The sequence below is a fragment of the Ranitomeya imitator genome, chromosome 4 (genome assembly GCF_032444005.1).
Source record: "Ranitomeya imitator isolate aRanImi1 chromosome 4, aRanImi1.pri, whole genome shotgun sequence".
Classification (NCBI taxonomy): domain Eukaryota; kingdom Metazoa; phylum Chordata; class Amphibia; order Anura; family Dendrobatidae; genus Ranitomeya; species Ranitomeya imitator.
The window spans coordinates 22,607,258-22,632,286 of record NC_091285.1 but is presented as its reverse complement, the minus strand read 5'-3'; the positions used below and the strand labels follow the sequence as shown (position 1 = coordinate 22,632,286).

Below are 25,029 nucleotides of genomic sequence, written 5' to 3'. Positions count from 1 at the left end.
ACATTAAATATTTTACAATAAAAATGCAGTACAAAAAGGTTAAGTTTTTTGGCATATTGTCTGTACTGGCTAAAAAAAAAAAAATTTATAAAAAAAATTATTGTTATTTTTTTATTATTATTTTTTTTTTAACCAAAGTGTAAATTAACTGAGTTACCCACTTTATCACCTTTTTTTTGGGAAAAAAAATAAAAAAATGAGAAAATCTCAATGAGAAAATACATTGATAGCAAACTAAGTACAAAGAACCTGCGAAAAAATGGAGGCGTTGTACAGTTGTACTTTTTGTTCAATAGTTCGGCACGCATATACACAAGCATAAGCATGAAAATACTTCAATGTCCCACTAGAAATGCTAAGTTTATACAATTTGTTTTATAACCTTAAATATAGCTGCGGACCTTGACGGTAATAATACTTGGAGGAAGAAAAAAAAAAATACAAAAAAATAAATAAATTAAGAAAATCAGCATTTGTTTGAAGGCTCTGAGTATTTACTAACATCCTTTCCGATAGCCCCGTCAAAAAATAAACCTGAATATGTGCGGCAGATTTGAATTGAAAAGGGTAAGAAATAGACCAAAAATTATCCGAAAAAAATGTTAAGGTTGTTTTTTTCCTGATTCATTCACTTTTTCCCCAAAATAGAGTTATGATTCCCTTCTGCACTCTAACTATACAATATTTCGATTCTCTAGCCGATAAATGAAAGGATAATTTTTAGGCCTATTGGCCGTCTTCATGGTCGGAAATTTGGCCTTTTTTAAAACGTTTTTATTCTTTTTTTTTTTTCTTTTTTTTTAAGGCCATAGTAAAAATTAAGTGAAAAAAAAACCTCTTTGAAGATGTCAGCACGTGTCGCGGAAATCACTGCCATTGCCGCCATGTTTGTCCATTGCGAGTTTTTTTTGTTTTTTTGTACATCGATGCTGCTTGTGTACTTGTAGATAAAAAAAACACGCAAAAACAGACTGTTCCTTCTTCCTTCTTGGTGAAATTTGCTTAAAAGTTATTGTTCCATCTGCCCGTGTCAATTGTTACTCTGTGACTGCTGTAGGCCTTTGTGAATGGTAGGGGTGGCAGATGAAGGTTTGATCCAGGGGACCGTCAGCAATGAAGCGGTGGCGGTGGTCGTCATGGTAACCTGAAGCATCTGTTCACTCTGAATCAGTCTAATGAGAGTTTTCAGACGTTCCAAAGATGACTGAGTTCCTCTCTGCTGGGCCAGTAAGCTATTCTTTAGTTCTAAGCATTTCTGTCACATGGGGAAAGAATAAAATATGATGGTTATATTGAAAACTGGCACTTTGCATGAATAGATAACACAACCGTGGATGGGTGGGAAAATAAATCCCCCATTGGCCTCGCTCCAGTAAATATTACACTGTATCCATGGGTCTGGTAATAGAACAGACTCCATCTACTTCTTTCTTCAGAAGTCAAATTTTTTTTTTTTTATTGCATGATTAATTTTCATCAGCCATAAAAAAGTATCAATACTAGACCTAAAAAAAATCAATAGCATAACATCAATCCCAGTCCAGCCTGATAGAGGTGGAAAAAAAGAGAGAAAAATTTGGAAAAAAAAAAAAAGTAAAATAGTTGTTATCCGCTTTTTATCTTTGACACTTGCTTTTGAAATTATATTTCAATCTTTATGCTATGAAAAAAGATAATACAGCCCAAATTATCCAAAATTAATCTCTCATCAGTTCTTCTAGCTGTACTTGCACGGTTTTGTCATATTATAGTCAAGCTTATGAGCAATCAATTATACACAACTGGTGATCATGATGATCATTTTCGTATGTAGGTTGAAACATGGTTATTAACTGAAACAAATGTGTAGGAGGCTTAAAACTAGTTGAGGAACAGCCAAATTCTGCCACAAAGGTGAGGTTGTGGAAGACGGTTTCAAGTCATAGATCATACATCATGGGGAATCGCTGAATAGGAGGATTTGTGGGTTGTGAGCCGCGCTGACAGCACATCCAAAGACAGACCAATTGTATAGTTGAACAGTGGTTTATTCTACGCGTTTCGGAGTACACATGACTCCTTCCTCAGGAAATTCCACAAGTCCACCATACACCATGGGAAGACTGAGCAGAGCAACAAGGCACAAGGTAGTTACAATGCATCAGTCAAGTATCTCCCAGGCAAACATTTCTACACAGATTGGGTGGCTCAATATGTGCTGTTCAAGCTATTTTGAAGAAGCACCAATAAGTGAGCAACGTTGAGGACCATAGACACTGTGGTTGGCCAAACTTAGTATAGCAGATAAAAGACACATCTTAATTACTTCCTCAACTTTTATTATATAAATATGTAATAATATATATTAAAGGATATAAAAAAATTTCCAGTGATCACTTGTAATCTCTGATGGAACCTGGCAGCACCCATTCAATTTTTCTGTAGCACCACCATGGGTGAAAAAAATTACCAAATATTCACTGAAATCAACGGGTTTTCCATGTAATTAAAGGACGTGCCCGGTCATCCAGGAATAAAAATGTTATTTGTAACATCTGTGGCTAAATAATGGGGGTCTTAAATGAGGGACTTCTGTCTATTACCTCAAAATCTAAAAGTGGTCCTATCTTGATGAGTAATATATCTGTAGATGAGTACTGACCTTTATAGCGTTGTTTAGAAGTCTCTCTTGATCTTCAAGCTGTCTCTGTTCATGTTTTAATTCGTTGCCTTTCTTCAATAGTTTTCTCTTCTCCTCCTCTTTCACTGTAAAACAAGAAAAAGGAATCAGGTGGGTGTGAAATCTGTCTGTATTGGGGTAATGGGTTGGGAAAAATTATGATCCAAAAGGTCGATATTGACCATATTAGTCTCAGATCTATGCTTTCCAACCAGTAGCTCTCAACGTATTACAAAACTTAGAACCCTTTCATGCAAAACTTCTCTTCATCTTGTAGTTTTGCCGTGAAGCCTCAGATTTGAGACTACTTCCTTAGTAAAAGTCACTGAATATAATCGACCTTGACAATATCCATCTCTGTTGGGCCTCCAATTTTTAATTCAGCCATAACAGAATGGTCCCCACCTGATTTATGTGTCACGTAAGACTGAACAATAGTGAGGGCCCCGCTCCATGGCACTGTTTCCTTCTTTAATACCTACAAGAAAATAAGAAAAAAATGGGCTAAGGTTAGACAATTGCATTTTTTGAATCCAAAACTTGGACTAAAAAGTAAAACAATAATTAGAAATTTTTATTGTCAATGGTAAGGACCAATGTTGGTGTTATGAAGCTACCTGAAAGGGTAAAAGAAGCTTCACAATTGGCAAACTTTGACCTTGTGTCAAGGCAGAAGAGTCAACTCATATATGTCAATGGAATTGGTTGGAAAAACTGTTCTGTTAGTACATGCCAGTGAACAACTAAGGATTTTTGTACAGGTGAAACTTATCCTTTCGCTTTGAGCAGTAACCTCATTGATGAACCCTGAAGGGACGTGGTAGTCAAACAGTTCCCAGGGCAAACAATTGTAATCTTCATCAAAGATGCTCGTGTGGCCTTTTGGCTCGCAAAAGTCAAACAATGTCACAGACCTTGTCTGTTTGAAAAGTGCTTGCACATATCTGATTTTCTTGAATATTTTCAGGCAATTTTGTGTTGTCCTAAACATTGAAACTTGAGATGTTATATATAGGGCGAAACAAAAAGGTTGGGGTACCCTAAAGGAAAAATTTCATGAACACTGATTTTGAGTTCTTCTCACCTTCTGTTGGCACTTTGGACACATCCAGACTCCTTTGGGTGCTATTTTCTCTGGTGAAACTAAGCATTCTAAATGGTAAGCTCTTGGGCACGTTCCACATGTTTGTAAATTATTACCACGTTTGCACGCTGAGCAATGTTTGTCATGAATGATCTCATCCTGAAAAAGGAAAGCCAAAAATGTTATAACATTGACCTGCAAATTAATGTTTGTCGCAGTCACTCAATGACCTTTCTATTAAAAATTGACCATATTCTTCGGTCATCCATGTTTAGTCCCTAAAAATTGGGAAGAAAATGAGATGGTCCCCAAATTTTGAAAGAGGAAATAAAAATCGGATATTAAAGAAACTTAAGGGACAATCAATGAGAATCCATACAAGACTTTTTCATCTATAGATCAACCTTCTACAATAGATGGCAAGACTGTAGAAATAAAACAAGTAGTGTCAAGCTTTCCAAACACCAAGAAGGATGTGTCAGATGTGTCATGATTAACGTAAAGTCACATTTTGGATAAATGAAAATTTTTCATTTCAATTTTTTGCTTTGAGTGTGAAATGCTAATGAGTGTCAAACATTAGTTGTTGAGTTAATGCCAGATTATGTAACACAAAATAGAAACGTAAAATATAAACTGATATTATGAAGAAACATTTTTTTGAAAAGACATACGTGCGTCCCCATGAATCAATGACCCTGTGAAATGATTTATTTACTATTTCGCATGCCAAAAAAAATTCCATGAATTCATAAACTTTCCATCTGGATCTGAGATTTAAAAGTAGCTTGGCAATATGGTGCTTTTGTGAGATGTTCCCTTTGATAATTTTGTAGGATGTGTAGTCTTTAGGTTACTCACACCACCGTCCATCATATGGTTTGCCCTTCTGGGATAGCCACAACTTCGCCAGCTTTAAAGAAAGCTTAGCTGAAAGTCGATTTTACCCTTGTTTACAAAATCTTTACCTAAATCTTGGTTGTAAGAGAGGAGTCACTGGTTTTGAGTGACCTTATGGACAATTAAGGTCAAGCAATGTCAAGGACCTTCTCTATTTGTAGAGAGTTTGCATTACATTTCAGAGTAAATAATTTTAATTTTTCTAGGATAATTTTTGGGCCCTTCTATGGTGTATTGAGCAGTTGCCGAAAACAATCAAACCTGAGATATTCTAGACAGGACAAAAGGCAAGTAACCCAGACAAGGATTTCTTGATCCTTGCAGGGCCTTTTGTCTAACAGAATTTTGTGGTCCCTTCTCTTTTAGAAATTATTGCCTTCTGGGACAGCCACAACTTCTCCAGCCTTTAAAGAAAGCTCAGCTGAAAGTTGATTTTACCCCTGGTTACAAAATCTTTACCTGGTTTTGAGGGGCCTTATGGATAATGAAAGTCAAGCAATGTCAAGGACCTTCTCCATTTGGAGAGAGTTTGCACTATATTTCAGAGTAAAGAATTTTTTTAGGATAATTTTTGGTCCGTATTATGGTGTATTGAGCAGTTGCTGAAAACAATCAAACCTTAGATATTTTAGACAGGACAAAAGGCGAGTAGCCCAGATGAAAATGTCTTGATACTTGCAAAGCCTTTTGTCTAGTAGAATTTTGTGGACCTTTCTCTTTTAGAAATGGGATTTGTCATATACTGTATGCCAGTGTACTTTTTGTGCAACCTGTTTTATTTGAACTTGGTCTAAAGCAGTAATGAGGAATATTTGGGCCATGACACCAATTTAAGGGCTTAGATTAAATCAGTCATATTCAATCTTGACTTTTTGCTCTCGGTACATTACCATTGGAGATCTGGAGTATTAATTAGGGATGACTAATCATTTTCACAATGGTTTATCTAAAATGTGAATCACTCTCCAGACTCCTTACATTTGGATCGGGACTGTAATTAGACTTTAATGACAATATGGTTACATTTTCCATTGGGTTACATGGTTTAACGTGGTGATGAAAGAAGCGCCATGCCGACATACCTTCCAATAGGACTCCGAAATTGCTAGCACATAAAGAAGGGCAGAAATAGGTTAGTGGTCAAACTTATTAAAATAAATTATGTAAATTAGAATGGGTGTGCACACACAAGTGAATCTAATAAGCATTAATTATTGTGAGATTAGTCTTTCATGTGACCATGCCAAATAGTAAACGTTAATGTGTCCAAATGTAATATGGAAACTGGATGCCCCCAGAAGAAGCCTGAGGAGAAGGCGGAACCCAGGGTCTTTGCAATATGTCACTTCCTTTATTCGATGAGTGATTTTTATCTGTTTGTTTATGAGTATTAATAAATAAAATTCCTCATTATTGAGAGCCCACTGGATCTGCACTATTTACGTCCATTACCCAGCAGGTAACCGGTTTGTAGACTCCTGAAGGAAGCTGAAGACGAGCTTGTCATCACCGTAAGGGTGGTAACTGCTGGAAAGAAAACTGGGCCAAGTTGCGGACATACGGTTGTCTTACATTTGGTCTATCTCACTGTTAATCAATAAGGTTGGTGAGTAATATAAACTTCTACGTCATCTATTTTCCGGTTTTGCCATAGGATTGTAGGACAGTTATCCATTAATTTTACCTTTGTAACATGGAAACTGTTTTCTACGAAGGGGTGTTGGTAATGATGTCGGCCATATTATATAAAGTGCTAATGTATATACAATCCAGATGGGTCATCTTGAAACCTGCCCTCGAAATGTAATATCACTGGTTGCTATGGACACACCTTTAAAAGAAACTAGTTGCTATGGGCCTAACTTTAATGCAGCTTGTTGCAATGGATAAAAATCAGTTGCCTTGGACAAAATTTGAATGCAATTGATTTCTATGGGCACAATCTGAAATTTACTTGGAATTAATGTATAATTAGCACACATTAAAGTGACACAAAAACAACATACAGTCATGGCCGAAAGTGTTGGCACCCTTGAAATTGTTCCAGAAAATGAAGTATTTTTCCCAGAAAATTATTGCAGTTACACATGTTGTGTTATACGCATGTTTATTTCCTTTGTGTGTATTGGAACAACGGAAAAAAAACAGAAAAAAGGCAAATTGGACATCATTTCAGACAAAAGTGGGCAGGTCAAAATTGTTGGCACCCTCAACTTAATATTTGGTTGCACCTTTTGGAATAAATAACTGCAATCAATCACTTTCAATAACCATCAACAAACAAGCTTCTTACATCTCTCACCTGGAATTTTGGAGCACTCTTTTTTGTAAACTGCTCCAGAGCTCATATTTGAAGGCGTCTTCTCCCCAACAGCAATTTTAAGATGTCTCCACAAGTGACCAATGGGATTCTTGAACTATGTTTGGGGTCATTATCCTGATGGAAGATCCATGACCTAAGATTATTATTATTTATTATTATAGCGCCATTTATTCCATGGCGCTTTACATGTGAGGTGCAGCTCTCTGACACTAGGCACTACATGCCACCAAAAATCCTTTGGTAATCTTCAGATTTCATGATGGCTTGCACACAGTCAAGGCACCCAATGCCCAAGGAAGCGAAAACAAAATATCTTTGAACCTCCACCATAGTTGACTGTTGGTTCTGTGTTCTTCTCTTTGTAGGCCTAATTTTGTTTTCTGTAAACGGTAGAATGATGTGTTTACCCAAAAAAGCTCTATCGTGGTCTCATCTGTCCACAAGATGCTTTCCCAGAATGATTTTGGCTTACTCACATACATTTTGGCAAACTAACTTTTTTATCTCTGTGGGGTCCTCCTGGATCTCCAGCCATAGCGTTTCATTTCATTCAAATGTCAATAGTTCGCGCTGACACTGATGCACCCTGAGCCCACAGGACAGATTGAATTTCTTTGGAACTTGATTAGGGCTGATTAGCCACTATTCAGACTATCCTGTGTTGCAACCATTCATCAATTTTTCTCTGCTGTCCACGTCCAGGAAGATTAGCTACAGTGCCATGGGTTGTAAACTTCTTGATTACCGTATATACTCGAGTATAAGCCGACCCGAGTATAAGCCGACCCCCATAATTTTGCCACAAAAAACTGGGAAAACTTAATGACTCGAGTGTAAGCCTAGGGTGGGAAATGCAGCAGCTACTGGTAAATGTCAAAAATAAAAATAGATACCAATAAAAGTAAAACTAATTGAGACATCAGTAGGTTAAAGGGACACTGTCACCTGAATTTGGAGGGAACAATCTTCAGCCATGGAGGCGGGGTTTTTGGGTGTTTGATTCACCCTTTCCTTACCCACTGGCTGCATGCTGGCTGCAATATTGGATTGAAGTTCATTCTCTGTCCTCCATAGTACACGCCTGCGCAAGGCAATCTTGCCTTGTGCAGGCATGTACTGCGGAGGACAGAGAATGAAGTTTAATCCAATATTGCAGCCAGCATGCAGCCAGCGGGTAAGGAAAGGGTGAATCAAACACCCAAAAACCCCGCCTCCATGGCTGAAGATTGTTCCCTCCAAATTCAGGTGACAGTGTCCCTTTAAGTGTTTTTGAATATCCATATTGAATCAGGAGCCCCATATAATGCTCCATACAGTTAATGATGGGACCCATAAGATGCTCCATAGAAACATTTGCCCCATACAATGCTGCATAAAGGTTGATGGCCCCATAAGATGCTCCACACATTGTGGCCCCATGAGATACTCCACACATTATGCCCCATAAGATGCTCCATACATTATGGCCCCATAAGATGCTCCATACATTATGGCCGCATAAGATGCTCTATACATTATGGCCCCATAAGATGCTCTATACATTATGACCGCATGAGATGCTCCACACATTATGGCCCCATGAGATGCTCCACACATTGTGGCCCCATGAGATGCTCCATACATTGTGGCCCCAAGAGATGCTCCACACATTGAGGCCCCATGAGATGCTCCATACATTGTGGCCCCATGAGATGCTCCACACATTGTGGCCCCATGAGATGCTCCATACATTGTGGCCCCATGAGATGCTCCACACATTGAGGCCCCATGAGATGCACCATACATTGTGGCCCCATGAGATGCTCCATACATTGTGGCCCCATGAGATGCTCCACACATTGTGGCCCCATCAGATGTTCCATACATTGTGGCCCCATGAGATGCTCCACACATTGTGGCCCCATGAGATGCTCCATACATTGTGGCCCCATGAGATGCTCCACACATTGTGGCCCCATGAGATGCTCCATACATTGTGGCCCCAAGAGATGCTCCACACATTGTGGCCCCAAGAGATGCTCCACACATTGTGGCCCCATGAGATGCTCCATACATTGTGGCCCCAAGAGATGCTCCACACATTGTGGCCCCAAGAGATGCTCCATACATTGTGGCCCCATGAGATGCTCCACACATTGAGGCCCCATGAGATGCACCATACATTGTGGCCCCATGAGATGCTCCACACACTGTGGCCCTATGAGATGCTCCATACATTTTGGCCCCATGAGATGCTCCATACATTGTGGCCCCATACGATGCTCCATACATTGTGGCCCCATAAGATGCTCCATTCATTGTGGCCCCATAAGATGCTCCATACATTGTGGCCCAATAAGATGCCCCACACATTTGCTATTGCTGCGATTAAAATAAAAAAAAATCACATACTCACCTCTCTTCGCTCAGACCCCCAGCACTTGCAATAGTCACCTTCCTCGTTCCACCACTAATCGCATCATCGTGCCCTCTGACCTAAACAGTGCAGAGGATGGAAGACAGAGCAGCGCGCAGCGGTGGAACGAGGAAGGTGAATATCACGCAATGCTCACCCTCCCCGTTATACTCACTTGCTCCCGGCGCGGTCCCTGGCAGCATTTCACTGTCAAATGGTCTCCGGGAGCCGGCGGCATCTTCCTGTGTTCAGCGGTCACGTGGTACCGCTCATTACAGTAATGATTATGCGTCCATATTCATTACTTTAATGAGCGGTACCACGTGACCGCTGAACACAGGAAGAGCTGCCTGGAGACCACGTGACATGCAGGGACAGCGCCAGGAGCAGGTGAGTATGTCACCGCGACGCTCCCCCGCCGACCCCCCCGCTGACAATGACTCGATTATAAACCGAGAGGGTCACTTTCAGCCCAAAAAAGTGGGCTGAAAATCTTGGCCTATACTCGAGTATATACGGTATGTTGCGCACTATGGACAAAAGAACACGAAGATCTCTGGAGATAAACTTGTAACCTTGAGATAGTTGATCTTTTTCAACCATTTTGGTTCTCAAGTCCTCAGACCATTCTCTTCTCCTCTTTCTGTTCCCCATGCTTAGTGTGTCACACACAGACACACAATGCAGTGAATGAGTTGAGTTTCAGGTGTGATTTTCATATTGCTCACATCTATTACTTGCCACAGGTGAGTTTGAACCGGCATCACATGCTGAAAAAAGTTGTTTACCTACATTCTTGGAAAGGTAATAACAATTTTGTCCTGCCCATTTTGTTTTTTTTTTGTGTTAAATTATGTCAAATTTGCCTCTTTTTCCCTGAGTTTTTTGTGTTGTTCCAATATACACAAAGGAAATAAACATGTGTATAACAAAACATGTGTGATTGCAATCATTTTCAGGGGGAAATACTTCATTTTCTGGAATAATTTCAAGTGTGCCAACATTTTTGTTGATGCCCATATATCCACTTTTCATAGAAAAGTAAGAATGCCGAGACCCCCAACAATTCTGAAAACAGGAGGTCCAAATTTCCCATGTGAGCATGTGCGACCACCACTCTTATGGACATTCCTTTACAGGAGTAGGTCAAAAAAGCTCACTAACGCTTAATTCACATAGAGAACGTTGGGATTCACATTCTCGTGATTTATGGTGGCCCCAGTAATTGAACCCTTAGGAGTCATCATGCATCTATCCTAGATTTGTGATTGGGTAATGTATGTTGTTTAGAGACAAGGAAAATGAGCGACTGCTAGGACAAATGAGCTATAATCTGCCAAATTTAACCTACCCCAGTCACGAAAACTGGGGTTAAAAAGAGTTACTGTTAGACTGAATTTACACATTGGTTTTTCATGGTCTCGGTACTACCTGTACTGACCATGGGTCTCCTGACTTGAATATACAGTCTCATGGGCATTGTGGTCCCTGCTTGGGCTATAATTTTAGGCATATTGTGCATTAACGAGGTCCTTTCAAATGAGTAATGCCATAGATGACTGTGCAAGGTCGTTACTCCCAAGACACGAGGTGTTGACTTTTGATGACATTCAACTGCTAATATAAATTACCTGAAGATATCCTCTTTTCTGATTAGCAACTAATCAATTTGCTCATAGAAAACAGCTCGAGGCACATTAATCCTAGATCTCAGCCCTAAGATGAGGCTCCTAATAACTCAGGGATATTAGTTAATAAAACCCAATAGCCTGTTTTATGCTTGCTAGGAAAACTGTTATGAGATCTGTCATCCAAAAGGTGAGATGATGGAGGATCTACAAGGTGCTCGGAGACTACCGGTGGTCCTGATAAATCCACAGAATCCATATTTGTGCAGGAAAACATCCACACAAATCGAAATCATTTATCAGAATAGTTTGTAGGGAGAGTTAAATATTTAATAGGGTTGAACAAAAAGGTTTACTCTACCCTCATTTGGCCTCGAGTCCAATCCAACAAAAGGCAGCCTTCACTTCTGTGGCCGAAATCCTGGGCTACTCTGGAATCACGACATTGCAGTACTAGGCATGTCATGATGTTGTAGGGTTTAGTAAATGGCAAAAGCTTCCAAAAGGCAGGCCGCCGAAGTGAGGACTGCCCTGGACCTGCTGCCGCAGGGAACTGGACTGGACACAAATCTTTTTGCCCAATTCTATTATTTAGAGTTAAATGGGTTGTCTGGCTTTAGGCTACAAAACTTTTGAATCCTGACATCGCGCCCACTGCGACCTGTGAGGATTCTTTGGTACCGGCAGACTTGTACCAATAGCATGTGATATGCATACATGCGGTCACATACCAACTAGACATGCGCGGCCTCGTTGAATCTAAGTGCATTGAGTGAGGCCGGACACTTCTGTTCGGAATGTGACCGAAAGTATACAATTCGCAAACTTGTGATCATGTGCTCGCAACGCCAAGCGCCAGCACTGGAGAATCCTTAGTGCATATGATGTGAAGATTTACAAGTCCCTAAGGCCGGACAACCCCTTCAAAGGAATTCTTCCACTTTCGAGAACCCCTTTTTTTTGCTCGAAGTGTGGCTTTCCCTGAAGATCAGCTAATTTTTTGTAGTCGCATTACATGTAATTTGTGATTGAACCCAACATGGAGTGTTTAATTATTACCTCCAAAAGTACACAGTTCCCATTCAGCATCTTTTTGATGCCCAACCATGCTGAGTCCTCCAAGAAACACTCTTGAACAAGACGACAATGATAAGACTTGGTCATCACGTGGCCTTGGACAACATAATCTCTGGGTCTTTACACCCTAAATTTTCAAAGCTCCCATAGAAATGAATGGACAGAGCAAAGGATGGGCTGCCACTTTTCCACCTTTCCATTCCATGAAAAGTGCATACCAAGCCTCGCTATCCAAGCAGACATAGGTACACGTGGTGGAACCTCATTTAGAAGACATTTATGGCATGTAAGGCCTCCTAATCTGCTTGCTGGATTCCTCTGTTGGTGACCCTTTCCGTGAAGGGATGGAGGGGACTATAATGATGGGAGACCCTGGTTGGTACTGTATCAGCAAGGTTGGTGTATGGGGAGGGCAAAAGGGGCAAATTCCCTGTGGTCTACATGATCCACAGGTTTTTCCTACCATAATTTTGGGAATATATGAAGGTGCTGGTGTGGTATTTTTTTACAACAGATAATGATACAATCTGAAATCTATGGTCACGGCATAGCCACTGTATGGTCCCATTTTTTTACCCTCTGATACATGATCTAAAAAGAAGAAAAAATTGGAAATATGGTGACGCCAACTGCACATTGTTTTTAACTGGACATACATAGCAGGTGGCAACTTACCTTTCCCTGATAAGAACGGGTTACTCAAATAGTTTGAAGCAAGGCGTTTCCGCTGAAGACACAATAAGAGCGCCATGAGACACAAAGACATCTGGCATTACACTCAATAACTAATTCCAACAAATATATTATTCATTGTTTAAGACACATAATAAATAAAAAAAAAATCTTAGAAAAGCAAAAATAACTAAAAAATTTTTTTTAAAGTAAAGCATATCTCTTATCTAGTTTCCATTTATCACACTCACTTTTTCAGAAAATACTTACAGGCAAAGAAAAGTTTGGTAAAAAAGCAAAATTGTAAAAATTCAAAAACAAAAATGACTAAAGAAACATTCCTCTCGAAAGTCGCTAGAATTTACATTTTTCAGGCTTCATTCACAAAGCGCAGTATGGATGTATCCAAAATCAAAAGTGAATTAAAAAGGCAGAAGAAATAAAGAAATATAAATAAAAAAAAACTTATATATCGATGAATTGAATACCAAAAACTAAAAGTTAAAGAGAGCAAAAAAAATGAAAACTTTATTGTGTGAAGGAGGGCTAAGCATGTACTCGCATGTGTCGGTTTTGTCACATTAATTTAGGACATTTTCTAGCATATTTGTTCTTATAAAATGTTTTGCTTTTTAAATTTTTTTGCTTTTTCAATCTATTTTCCAAAAAAACACTAAAATAGTGTAGAAAATTGTACAACTTATACATAAAAAAACACAGAAAACCAATGTAAACTACTCAATCTTCCTGATCTGATGAATTCTTACTAAATATATACTGTTACGCTATAATGTACGGTATTTTGCTGCAGGTTTGCTATGTTTTTTATATACAGTGGGGCAAAAAAGTATTTAGTCAGTCAGCAATAGTGCAAGTTCCACCACTTAAAAAGATGAGAGGCGTCTGTAATTTACATCATAGGTAGACCTCAACTATGGGAGACAAACTGAGAAAAAAAAATCCAGAAAATCACATTGTCTGTTTTTTTATAATTTTTTTTTGCATATTATGGTGGAAAATAAGTATTTGGTCAGAAACAAACAATCAAGATTTCTGTCTCTCACAGACCTGTAACTTCTTCTTTAAGAGTCTCCTCTTTCCTCCACTCATTACCTGTAGTAATGGCACCTGTTTAAACTTGTTATCAGTATAAAAAGACACCTGTGCACACTCCCAAACAGTCTGACTCCAAACTCCACTATGGTGAAGACCAAAGAGCTGTCAAAGGACACCAGAAACAAAATTGTAGCCCTGCACCAGGCTGGGAAGACTGAATCTGCAATAGCCAACCAGCTTGGAGTGAAGAAATCAACAGTGGGAGCAATAATTAGAAAATGGAAGACATACAAGACCACTGATAATCTCCCTCGATCTGGGGCTCCACGCAAAATCCCACCCCGTGGGGTCAGAATCATCACAAGAACGGTGAGCAAAAATCCCAGAACCACGCGGGGGGACCTAGTGAATGAACTGCAGAGAGCTGGGACCAATGTAACAAGGCCTACCATAAGTAACACACTACGCCACCATGGACTCAGATCCTGCAGTGCCAGACGTGTCCCACTGCTTAAGCCAGTACATGTCCGGGCCCGTCTGAAGTTTGCTAGAGAGCATTTGGATGATCCAGAGGAGTTTTGGGAGAATGTCCTATGGTCTGATGAAACCAAACTGGAACTGTTTGGTAGAAACACAACTTGTCGTGTTTGGAGGAAAAAGAATACTGAGTTGCATCCATCAAACACCATACCTACTGTAAAGCATGGTGGTGGAAACATCATGCTTTGGGGCTGTTTCTCTGCAAAGGGGCCAGGACGACTGATCCGGGTACATGAAAGAATGAATGGGGCCATGTATTGTGAGATTTTGAGTGCAAACCTCCTTCCATCAGCAAGGGCATTGAAGATGAAACGTGGCTGGGTCTTTCAACATGACAATGATCCAAAGCACACCGCCAGGGCAACGAAGGAGTGGCTTCGTAAGAAGCATTTCAAGGTCCTGGAGTGGCCTAGCCAGTCTCCAGATCTCAACCCTATAGAAAACCTTTGGAGGGAGTTGAAAGTCCGTGTTGCAAAGCGAAAAGCCAAAAACATCACTGCTCTAGAGGAGATCTGCATGGAGCAATGGGCCAACATACCAACAACAGTGTGTGGCAACCTTGTGAAGACTTACAGAAAACGTTTGACCTCTGTCATTGCCAACAAAGGATATATTACAAAGTATTGAGATGAAATTTTGTTTCTGACCAAATACTTATTTTCCACCATAATATGCAAATAAAATGATAAAAAAACAGACAATGTGATTTTCTGGATTTTTTTTTCTCAGTTTGTCTCCCATAGTTGAGGTCTAACTATGATGTAAATTACAGACGCCTCTCATCTTTTTAAGTGGTGGAACTTGCACTATTGCTGACTGACTAAATACTTTTTTGCCCCACTGTATATATATATATATATATATATACGGTATATATATATATATACAGTACAGACCAAAAGTTTGGACACACCTTCTCATTTACAGATTTTTCTGTATTTTCATGACTACGAAAATTGTACATTCACACTGAAGGCATCAAAACTATGAATTATCACATGTGGAATTATATACTTAACAAAAAAGTGTGAAACAACTGAAAATATGTCTTATATTCTAGGTTATTCAAAGTAGCCACCTTTTGCTTTGATGACTGCTTTGCACACTCTTGGCATTCTCTTGATGAGCTTCAAGAGGTAGTCACCAGGAATGGCCTTCCAACAATCTTGAAGGAGTTCCCAGAGATGCTTAGCACTTGTTGGCCCTTTTGCCTTCACTCTGCGGTCCAGCTCACCCCAAACCATCTCGATTGGGTTCAGGTCTGGTGACTGTGGAGGCCAGGTCATCTGGCGTAGCACCCCATCACTCTCCTTCTTGGTCAAATAGCCCTTACACAGCCTGGAAGTGTGTTTGGGGTCATTGTCCTGTTGAAAAATAAATGATGGTCCAACTAAACGCAAACCGGATGGAATAGCATGCTGCTGCAAGATGCTGTGGTAGCCATGCTGGTTCAGTATGCCTTCAATTGTGAATAAGTCCCCAACAGTGTCACCAGTAAAGCCCCCCCACACCATCACACCTCCTCCTCCATGCTTCACGGTGGGAACCAGGAATGTAGAGTCCATCCGTTCACCTTTTCTGCGTCGCACAAAGACACGATGGTTGGAACCAAAGATCTCAAATTTGGACTCCTCAGACCAAAGCACAGATTTCCACTGGTCAAATGTCCATTCCTTGTGTTCTTTAGCCCAAACAAGTCTCTTCTGCTTGTTGCCTGTCCTTAGCAGTGGTTTCCTAGCAGCTATTTTACCATGAAGGCCTGCTGCACAAAGTCTCCTCTTAGCAGTTGTAGAGATGTGTCTGCTGCTAGAACTCTGTGTGGCATTGACCTGGTCTCTAATCTGAGCTGCTGTTAACCTGCGATTTCTGAGGCTGGTGACTCGGATAAACTTATCCTCAGAAGCAGAGGTGACTCTTGGTCTTCCTTTCCTGGGGCGGTCCTCATGTGAGCCAGTTTCTTTGTAGCACTTGATGGGTTTTGCCACTGCACTTGGGGACACTTTCAAAGTTTTCCCAATTTTTCGGACTGACTAACCTTCATTTCTTAAAGTAATGATGGCCACTCGTTTTTCTTTACTTAGCTGCTTTTTTCTTGCCATAATACAAATTCTAACAGTCTATTCAGTAGGACCATCAGCTGTGTATCCACCAGACTTCTGCACAACACACCTGATGGTCCCAACAACATTTATAAGGCAACAAATCCCACTTCTTAAACCTGACAGGGCACACCTGTGAAGTGAAAACCATTCCCGGTGACTACCTCTTGAAGCTCATCAAGAAAATGCCAAGAGTGTGCAAAGCAGTCATCAAAGCAAAAGGTGGCTACTTTGAAGAACCTAGAATATAAGACATAATTTCAGTTGTTTCACACTTTTTTGTTAAGTATATAATTCCACATGTGTTAATTCATAGCTTTGATGTCTTCAGTGTGAATGTACAATTTTCATAGTCATGAAAATACAGAAAAATCTTTAAATGAGAAGGTGTGTCCAAACTTTTGGTCTGTACTGTACATACAATACATGTATGCAGGCTTGGACTGGCCCACTGGAGAACAGGAGAATCCACTGGTAGGCCCCTATGAAGAGTGCTAATGAGTAGTACAATCTAATCATTCATTAAACAAGCTAGCCAAATGAGCCACCATGCTGCCCTAAGTACAAAAAAAGACAGACTTTTTTTTTTCATATACGGTATATATTTTTTAAAATGTTTTGGGGGAAAAAAGAGCTACAAAAACTGACTGAACTCAATGGGGTTTTATATGTTTTTGGAAAGAAAGAATAAAAAAAAAAAAAAGACTCAACAAGATTTTTTTTTTAACTACATTTTTGAAAAAATAAAAACTGGGAAAAAAAACACACAAAAAACTGACCTAATGGTTTACTGGTAGAAGAGTATCATAGTGTTCACACGTTTTGCGTTTTTGCTGCGTTTTTTATACTACTTTTCAGCTGCGTTTTACAGTACCAGCTAAGGCTACGTTCACATTAGCGTTTTGTGGTGCTGCGTCGGGCGCAGCCGCGGCGACGCATGCGCCATGCGCCCCTGTATTTAACATGAGGGGCGCATGGACATGCGTTGTGCTGCGTTTTGTGACACATGCGTTTTTTTCGCGCAACAGAAATCGCTGCATGATGCAGTTTTTTCTGCACCAAAAATCATAAAAAAATGAACGCATGCTTCACAAAAAGCTGCGTTTTGCATGCGTTTTTGCATGCGTTGTGCGTTGCGTCGCCGACGCAGCACCGCAAAACGCTAATGTGAACGTAGCCTAAGTCTATGTGATTTCAGAAATCTCCTGCACACAAATTGTTTTTTTTTTCTTCCCGACTGATTAGGAAAACTGCTGTGTGTCCCTTCTTTCAGCGTTTTTGCAGCATTTTTTCACCCATAAAAAGCAATGAGTAAGTGCAAAAAAAAAAAAGCAGCAAAAAAACACAGGTATCAGGTTTTGGCGAGTTTTTGGTGCAAAAACCTTAAGGAAGTTGCATCATGATTTTTTAGGGGACGTTAAACTTTATCAGCGTGCACAAGAGACAACAAAAACGCAGTAAAAATAAAAAGTAGCAAAAAAAAAAAAAAAGGCAGAAAAAAACGTAGCGCGTGAACATAGAGCTCAGTCTATGTCTACAGAATACAAGGAAATCATCTCTATTTGCACAGCAATGTCTCCAGACCCCTCACTCGTTTGTCGGCTCAGCACTTCTCGCTGCTTACTCATCAACGATTTTATGTTTTTTTTTAGCGCATACAAGTTTTGATCCTCTGTCCCTTCTGATAGAAATGTTCAATCTGATTATTCAGCATTTTCAAGGGGGGGGGGGGAGGGGTAAAATAGCTACGTGCGGTAATCCTTCTGGTACGGAATATAAACTACGCCGACCATTATACATCATAGCTGACTGTCACAAAACACAAAGCAATTACATTGGCTTTCATTCATTTGCCAATTTATTTTCCAAATGTCAAAAGTCCGTGTCCCCCTCCCCCGTTTTTTTCTTTTGCTCGGGGCTCTGAATATGCATGAGCGGATCATACAATCCATTTCCATCCCCACCCCCCACTATTCTGTCACCGGTCGAGGATTGCACTGAATACATTTCATCTATTCACCCCCACCCCCCTCGATTTAAGTGAACTGGGACGCGTAAAGTTTTTATTGTTACGACGGCAGGGGTCGGCCATACCTCTGGTTCCAGGAGGCCGCTGTAGGCCGGATTGGCCGTACTTCTCCTCTTCCTCTCGTGACGTTTGCTTTGGATCTCTGTAACCGTGGAAACACATTTACATTAGTATTCTCTATAAGAAGTCAAGGGCAGGGATACATGTTACACTTCTTGGTACTAAAAGCGATGATTTGAAGGAAAAAAAGAAGTTGAAGTGGAGTGAAATGTGGCCGGATCGGGTCAGAGTTAAATAGAAAATAGTAGAAGAGGGCCTGTGTATAGAAGAGAGGCTTATAATGCCCACAAGCAAGACAGAAAACACAAGAAAAACATAACTGGAGAAGAAAAGAAATAAACAAAAACAGAAATAGAAATGAAAACAACAAAAAAAGATAAGAAAAACATAAATAGTAAACAACTAAAAAAGACAAGACGAACATAAATAGAAAAGAAAACAAATAAAAAGGACAAGTAAACTATAGACATAAAATCAAATGAAAAATACAATAAAGTTTAATAAAAAAAGAAGCAAATGAAAATTACGTTAAAAAAATAGATAAAAAAGAAGCAAATAAAAAATAACTAAAGAGGCGAAAAAGACATTCATTAAAAACATAGATTAAAAAAGAAGTAAATAAAAAGTACACTAAAAAAAACAACTAAAAACGGCAAAAAAAGAAATTCAATAAAAACGTAGCTAAAAAAAGAATTAAATAAAAAAGCACTAAAAAGAGGTAAAGAAAATGAGTAAAAACATAGATGAAGAAGAAGTGAATAAAAGTACACTAAAAAGTAACTAAAAATAGTAAAAAAAAATCAGTAAAAAAAGATGAAAAAGAAGTAAATAAAAAGTACACTTAAAAATAACTAAAAGGGCAAAAAAAAGTAATTCAATAAAACAGATAAAAAAGACACAAATACAATATACGGTGCACAAAAAAACTAAAAAGGGGTACAAATAAAGAAATTCAATAAAAATATAGATAAAAAAGAAGTTAAAAAATACACACAAAAAAAATAACTAAAAAGGGGCAAATAAAAAATTCTATAAAAATACGGACAAAAAAGAAGCAAATAAAAAGTACAATAAAACGCTAGCTAAAATTTAAAAACTGTATAGTCTCTCAGGCTAGTGGGCATTTTCTCAGGAGTTACATGTAGATGAGGCTACATTTGCAAAGTTGTTCGTAAGCAGGGGTCACAATGACCTTTGGAACTCATGCAATATGGACAGACTTCATAGATTAGCATAAGGCGTTCCGATGAGTCGGTATTATAGGCAGGAACCTCAGGAGATACTGCTGTCTAGGACCCTGGAAAATTAGGTAAAAAAGGGGGAATACGCCTTACAGAAATTAATTTCCACCCGTCACCCTCCATAGTTACCAGCCTTGGTGTTGGCAATTTAATGACGTTCTAGTCCCGCCTTTGGTCCTGCCTCCAATTCCGAAAAGTCAAGATTGACCCAGCAAATTTAGGACATTAGGTATCGAAGTAGTTATGAATTGACCCTAAAATTTCAGAATCTGAAAAATCTGATATTTGGGGGGATTTGGCTTATAGAGAGTCAGCCTCGAATTGGCTAAGAAGGCCATGAATTGGCTAAGATGGCCATGAATTGGGTAAGATGGCCAGAATGTCACCAAAATCGGGACCCTGTTACCACCTATTATGTTACCTGAATGCAGTAACGATATTGAAGTAAGTTGTCAGGTCTGGCTTAAACATAAGAAATGTGCCCCAAGCTGTTGTCAGTTCCCTTCCCCCACTCCTTACAGCAGCTCCGGAATCATCCAGTAGATGACGACAAAGAGGAACGTTCTTCCTTCCGTCAACACCATTCATTGGACACCATGTACCGTATAGATTACCAGTCCCTTCTTATGTGACAGAAAGGCCTTCGGGCCCCCTCATCATATGCAAGGTGCGACAGCTATTTATGAACCCCCTATAGCTACGCCCCTGTCCGCAAGTAATCAGCGTGATAAAGCCTCATGATTTCATACACGGAAAATAAAAAAAGTTCAACCGTCGGCAAAAAAATTCTAAATGAGCAAATGCATCAAACCTGTAACGAATGCGGAAAGGGATTGATATATGCGTATACATTATGCTAATGAAATGAAGCGTGGTAAAGAGTGTATTATAGCGGGAGATTGTGGGATGTATCTGCTGTATTAGGAGAACATGGTGCTAAAGAGCTACTAATGGAAATGGTGGATAATTTTTATTACGATGGGAATGCAGATGTCACTTTGCAGCTGCCGCTGGAGGAATGCGCTGGGAGTTAATACCATTTACTGCAGATTAACGCGTTTCGCATTTTTTTTTGTGTGAGTTTTCTTTTTAGTTTGAAGAGTAACGTTCATTAAAAGTGTGTAAAGTTGTCATTAATGGCTCCCCAGGTAATGATCCACGCTGTCTCTGCCTTTGTCTGCAGCAGATGGGGAGCGCCATTAGCCATGTACAGGTATCTGATGCCTCCTAGATGACTTTCCTCGTGTGTCTAGATTCTCAACGATACATCCAGTGTTGGATTTACATTTCAGGACAATGACGGCTAAGCTTATCTGATTTCTTAGACTTCGACCATTAGGAAGACCACACGTTCCACGTGTCTCAAGCCTCAGTGCGCTACATCTGTGGACTTGAAGGGGATTTTTTTGATTTTTGGTGAAAAATAAAATATATCCTACTTATCCTACTGATCTATCCTCTTCTACCACTGCACACATTCCCCTCTGGTCTTCCATGCTTCCTCTTCCTGCCTCATGAGCTTATGGACACAGTGATGACACATTGGTCACATGGCATCCTGTATCTGCCTTACAGACATGTGACTGCTACAGCCAATCACTGGGCACCACTGCGGCCACTGATTGGCTGCAGTTGTCACATGTCTGTCCATCTCGAAAAGGAAGCACAAAAAACAGTTGGGCACCCGGGCAGCCCTGGAAGATGAGTGGCAGAGAATTGATAAGGCGAGTATGCTTTTTTAGTGGTGGTCAACCCCTTTAACTCATTTAACGTTTGCCGCTTTAGGCTTTTTGCATAACACATGTTCTTCAGGTCCGTGAGTAGCGATATCTGGCTATACAGTAAAATATATTCTTCTCTAGCATGACTGTCCATATTTCTTTTAACCAGGTCTCGGAAAGCTGCTTTGATATCCATGTTAGGTTTTGTGATGGTGGTCACATACTTGCCAACAGTCCCAGATTTGGTGAGACTGCCATGATTTAAAAAAAAAGTTCCAGCAAATTTTGGTATGTCCCGATCAGAAAGTGGTTGGGTTCACATAAAACCTACCCATAAAAGGAAGGTACTGGGTGGAGTTGGAGGTGACCCTAGATGGAATTGAGTGGGCTAAGATGTCTCTAAAATGTCAATATTAAGATTGATAACTGTGTGGTCATATTGGTGGTCACCTGATTATTATTTTTTGTAAACAGAACCAATAAATGACTTTAAAAAAATATAATACTGCTCACCTTCAAGATGTTCTGTCGTAACAAGGCCTAGTGATACCATGAAGGCGATTTTCTGGGGAGAAAAAGAGTTATCAAAGACTGACGCGAACACAAATGAAAAAAAAACTAAAACAAAGACTCAAATCCCGTTATTGGGAAAGCAACCAGTTTTAATCTGAAGAGGAATCTGTCAACAAGTGTTCAATTACCCTGCGGCGCCACCACAGGTGAAATCAAGACATCTTTAACACTGAGAACCAAGCCCAAATCTTACCTCAGGATTTTCTTCCTTTTTCTTTTTGGCAGCTGGGGGTCTCTGAGGAGGTTCTTCACAAGGTTTCTTAATCTCTTTCTTGATCTCTGGTTGGCTCTGAACTTGAGGTTGTATTATGATTACCTAAAACACATATGATACCTTCTTGGGTTCCTGAGCTTAGTAAAGAACTTGGGTGATAATGGTGGAGAACGTTCATGTAGTCTCCTTGGCCTCCAACCTATGGCGCGCCAGTTGTTGCAAAACTACTTCTGCCAGTGTGCCGAAGACCTTGAGATTGGAAGGCCATTGACCTGCACTTATCTTTGTTTATGAAAATCAACTTTAGCCATTATGTGAGTTCCACTTAAGTAAGCTCAAAGTGGAGAAAGATGGGCTGTTAATTGGCCAATGGCTCATATTTCAAGAACTTTGAGCGAGATGATGACGTAATGGTTTATTTTCCACCCATTACTCAAGATACCTATGGCCATTCAAAAGATGTCCAGAACTCATAGTAGTAGACTTGATCTAGTTGAAGGTTGGCTTGAAGATCTCAAATAAAGACCATCCATAGTAACTCATATACAGTATTCGGCAATGCTGCAAATGCAAGCTGAGGAACATGGGAGGAAAGCTCTGCGAACATGTCGCAGGATAGTTACCCTTCATAAGTCCTCCACCAAAATAGGTTGGGGCAGTGGAAATCCCATGAAAAAGATTCTAATGACCCTACATGAAACCAGGCTTTGCCACACAATCATAAATGATCTAGACTTTTTCAGCCTCTGCATTCTTGGACAAATGCTCCATAACAGAGGTGTCCTGCACAGGTTATTGCCACCCAAAGGGAACTGGAGGAACCATGACAGACAGGGAAGGGGACCAACTCTTTGAACCTACCTTGCTATCGGCGCTGATTAGGAGAGGTTGAACTTTGATGCTGTCATTCACCACAGAAACGTTGCTGGTGTTAATGGGGTTTGCATTGCTCGGCGAGGTGGATATAATGGCGTAGGCCACACCTCCGCTGCTTAGAGGCGAAGAAATTGCTGTATCCGATGAGCTCTGAAATTGGCCTTTGGATGTCTGGAGGTGGCTGACGGTATTGTTGGCAGTGGGAAGGGCTGGACTGGGGTTTTTGATACTGACCACTGTGGCCTTTTGAAATGTAGGGGGTTGTTTCAAAGTCTGGTCTCTGCAGGGGGAGATGGGAAGGCTTTCTGGAATCAGAGTCTTTGGCCTAACCTGTGATAAAACACCAAAACACCATTATTTATAAAATGTTTAATCATAGAATCATAGAATCTAAGAGGTGGAGGGGACGAAGGTCATCGTGTCCAAACCTCTTCTCAGTGCAAGAATCACTAAACCATCTCAAACAGATGTCTGTCCAGCCTCTGTTTGAAGACCTCCATTGAAGGAGAACTCACCACCTCTCGTTTTCTAATATCTAATCTGTATCTTCTCCCTTTCAGTTTCATTCCATTGCTTCTAGAATTGACATGGTTGTCATAGCCCCACCCTTGTTTCATTCTCTATGTGGTCCACCAGAACAGAGGACTGGTTTGAGTTATAACTAATTCTCTTATGTTAAAAAGCCAAAAACACTCATTCACAAATTTTTAACAAATACTCTTTATTTATGACCTGTGACCAAATCAAAACTGACCAGTTTTTTGCTCTTCTTTTATTCCCGTTGCTCCCCTGAGTATTCTGTTTTTCTTTTTTTTAAATCTGCTTTATGGTTCCAGAGATATGGGCCTTTTTATTTTGGGATAATTTTTATGATCTTTACAAAAAGGGTGTGGCTTATAGGGTCCTCTGGGGCGTGTCTTTAGACTGCTCTACATTATTATCCGTGAGCCACGCCTCCTTCGCTAAGACCATAAAAAGTAGGCGTAAATAAAAAGGCCCGAATCTCTGAAACTGTGGCAGATTTAAAAAAATAAAAATAAAAAAAAGAATACTCAGGGGAACAGGGGGATTAAAATAAGAGCGAAAACTGGACACTTTCTACCAGGTTATAAGTTCTATTTAAATTTTTATTTTTAAGGTGTTAAAGAGGACATGTCATCAGCACAAAAATGGCCATTTTTTGTTGTTTTATTCTCACTGCTCCTCAGATAATTCATTTTTTTCTGTTCTTTTTATAATTTGCTATACAGTTTCAGAGATATGGTCATTTTTATTTAGTGATCATTTTATGGTTTTTACTATGGGGGAGTGGCTACCTGGGTAATTATGCAGAGGATCTCGTGCAACGTTGGATGCCCTAAATAAAAAGGATCATATCTTTGAAACCGTGAGGTGGATTTGAAAAAATGAAAAAGTAGAACACTCAGTAGAGCAGCGGGAATAAAAGAAAGGGGAAAAACTGGACAATTGTCACCTGGTAACAAGTCCTCTTGAAAAAAACAAAAACATTCTACACACTATATAGCAATGCATACAAGACACGACTTGTACTGTAAGTCTCAGCATGCCATAACAGCTACAAATAGTCATTTGTAATGTACAACAGCTGAATATTTTTCCAACCTTTACTAAAGATAATTATTTTCCTCAAGTTAAGGGCAAAATGGTATAAAAACAGTAATTTTTTTTTTGGTATGAAAACAGTAATTTTCCGCAAATTATAGTAAAAAATGTTCAAATATTGAGCGAGAAACATAAACATGTGGCCAAATATCATTTAGTACCAAACGTAGAAAAAATGTGATCGCTAAACATTAAGTAGCGTAATCTTGGAAAATAATTCTCATTTTCCTCATAGGGGGTAATCCTGGAGCATACAATT

At 39.7% G+C, this 25,029-nt stretch overlaps 1 protein-coding gene across 6 annotated transcripts in view; it reads right to left on the bottom strand.

The window, feature by feature from the left end:
* Positions 1-802: 802 nt before the first annotated feature.
* The window catches only part of PHF21B (PHD finger protein 21B), a 93,744-nt gene continuing 69,517 nt past the window's right edge, over positions 803-25,029 (bottom strand). For 4 of the 6 annotated variants that reach the window (XM_069763331.1, XM_069763330.1, XM_069763333.1 and 1 more), the window contains exons 4-13: positions 23,133-23,477; positions 22,251-22,373; positions 21,998-22,049; positions 18,528-18,604; positions 12,742-12,793; positions 5,726-5,748; positions 3,744-3,902; positions 3,065-3,137; positions 2,642-2,745; positions 803-1,255 (exon numbers count right to left, since the gene is read on the bottom strand). In XM_069763331.1, coding sequence (XP_069619432.1) covers positions 1,031-1,255; positions 2,642-2,745; positions 3,065-3,137; positions 3,744-3,902; positions 5,726-5,748; positions 12,742-12,793; positions 18,528-18,604; positions 21,998-22,049; positions 22,251-22,373; positions 23,133-23,477 — 1,233 coding nt within the window. In that variant the 3' untranslated portion in view covers positions 803-1,030. The remainder of the gene's footprint in view (positions 1,256-2,641; positions 2,746-3,064; positions 3,138-3,743; positions 3,903-5,725; positions 5,749-12,741; positions 12,794-18,527; positions 18,605-21,997; positions 22,050-22,250; positions 22,374-23,132; positions 23,478-25,029) is intronic. The other 2 variants (XM_069763332.1, XM_069763335.1) reach the window with 2 other exon arrangements.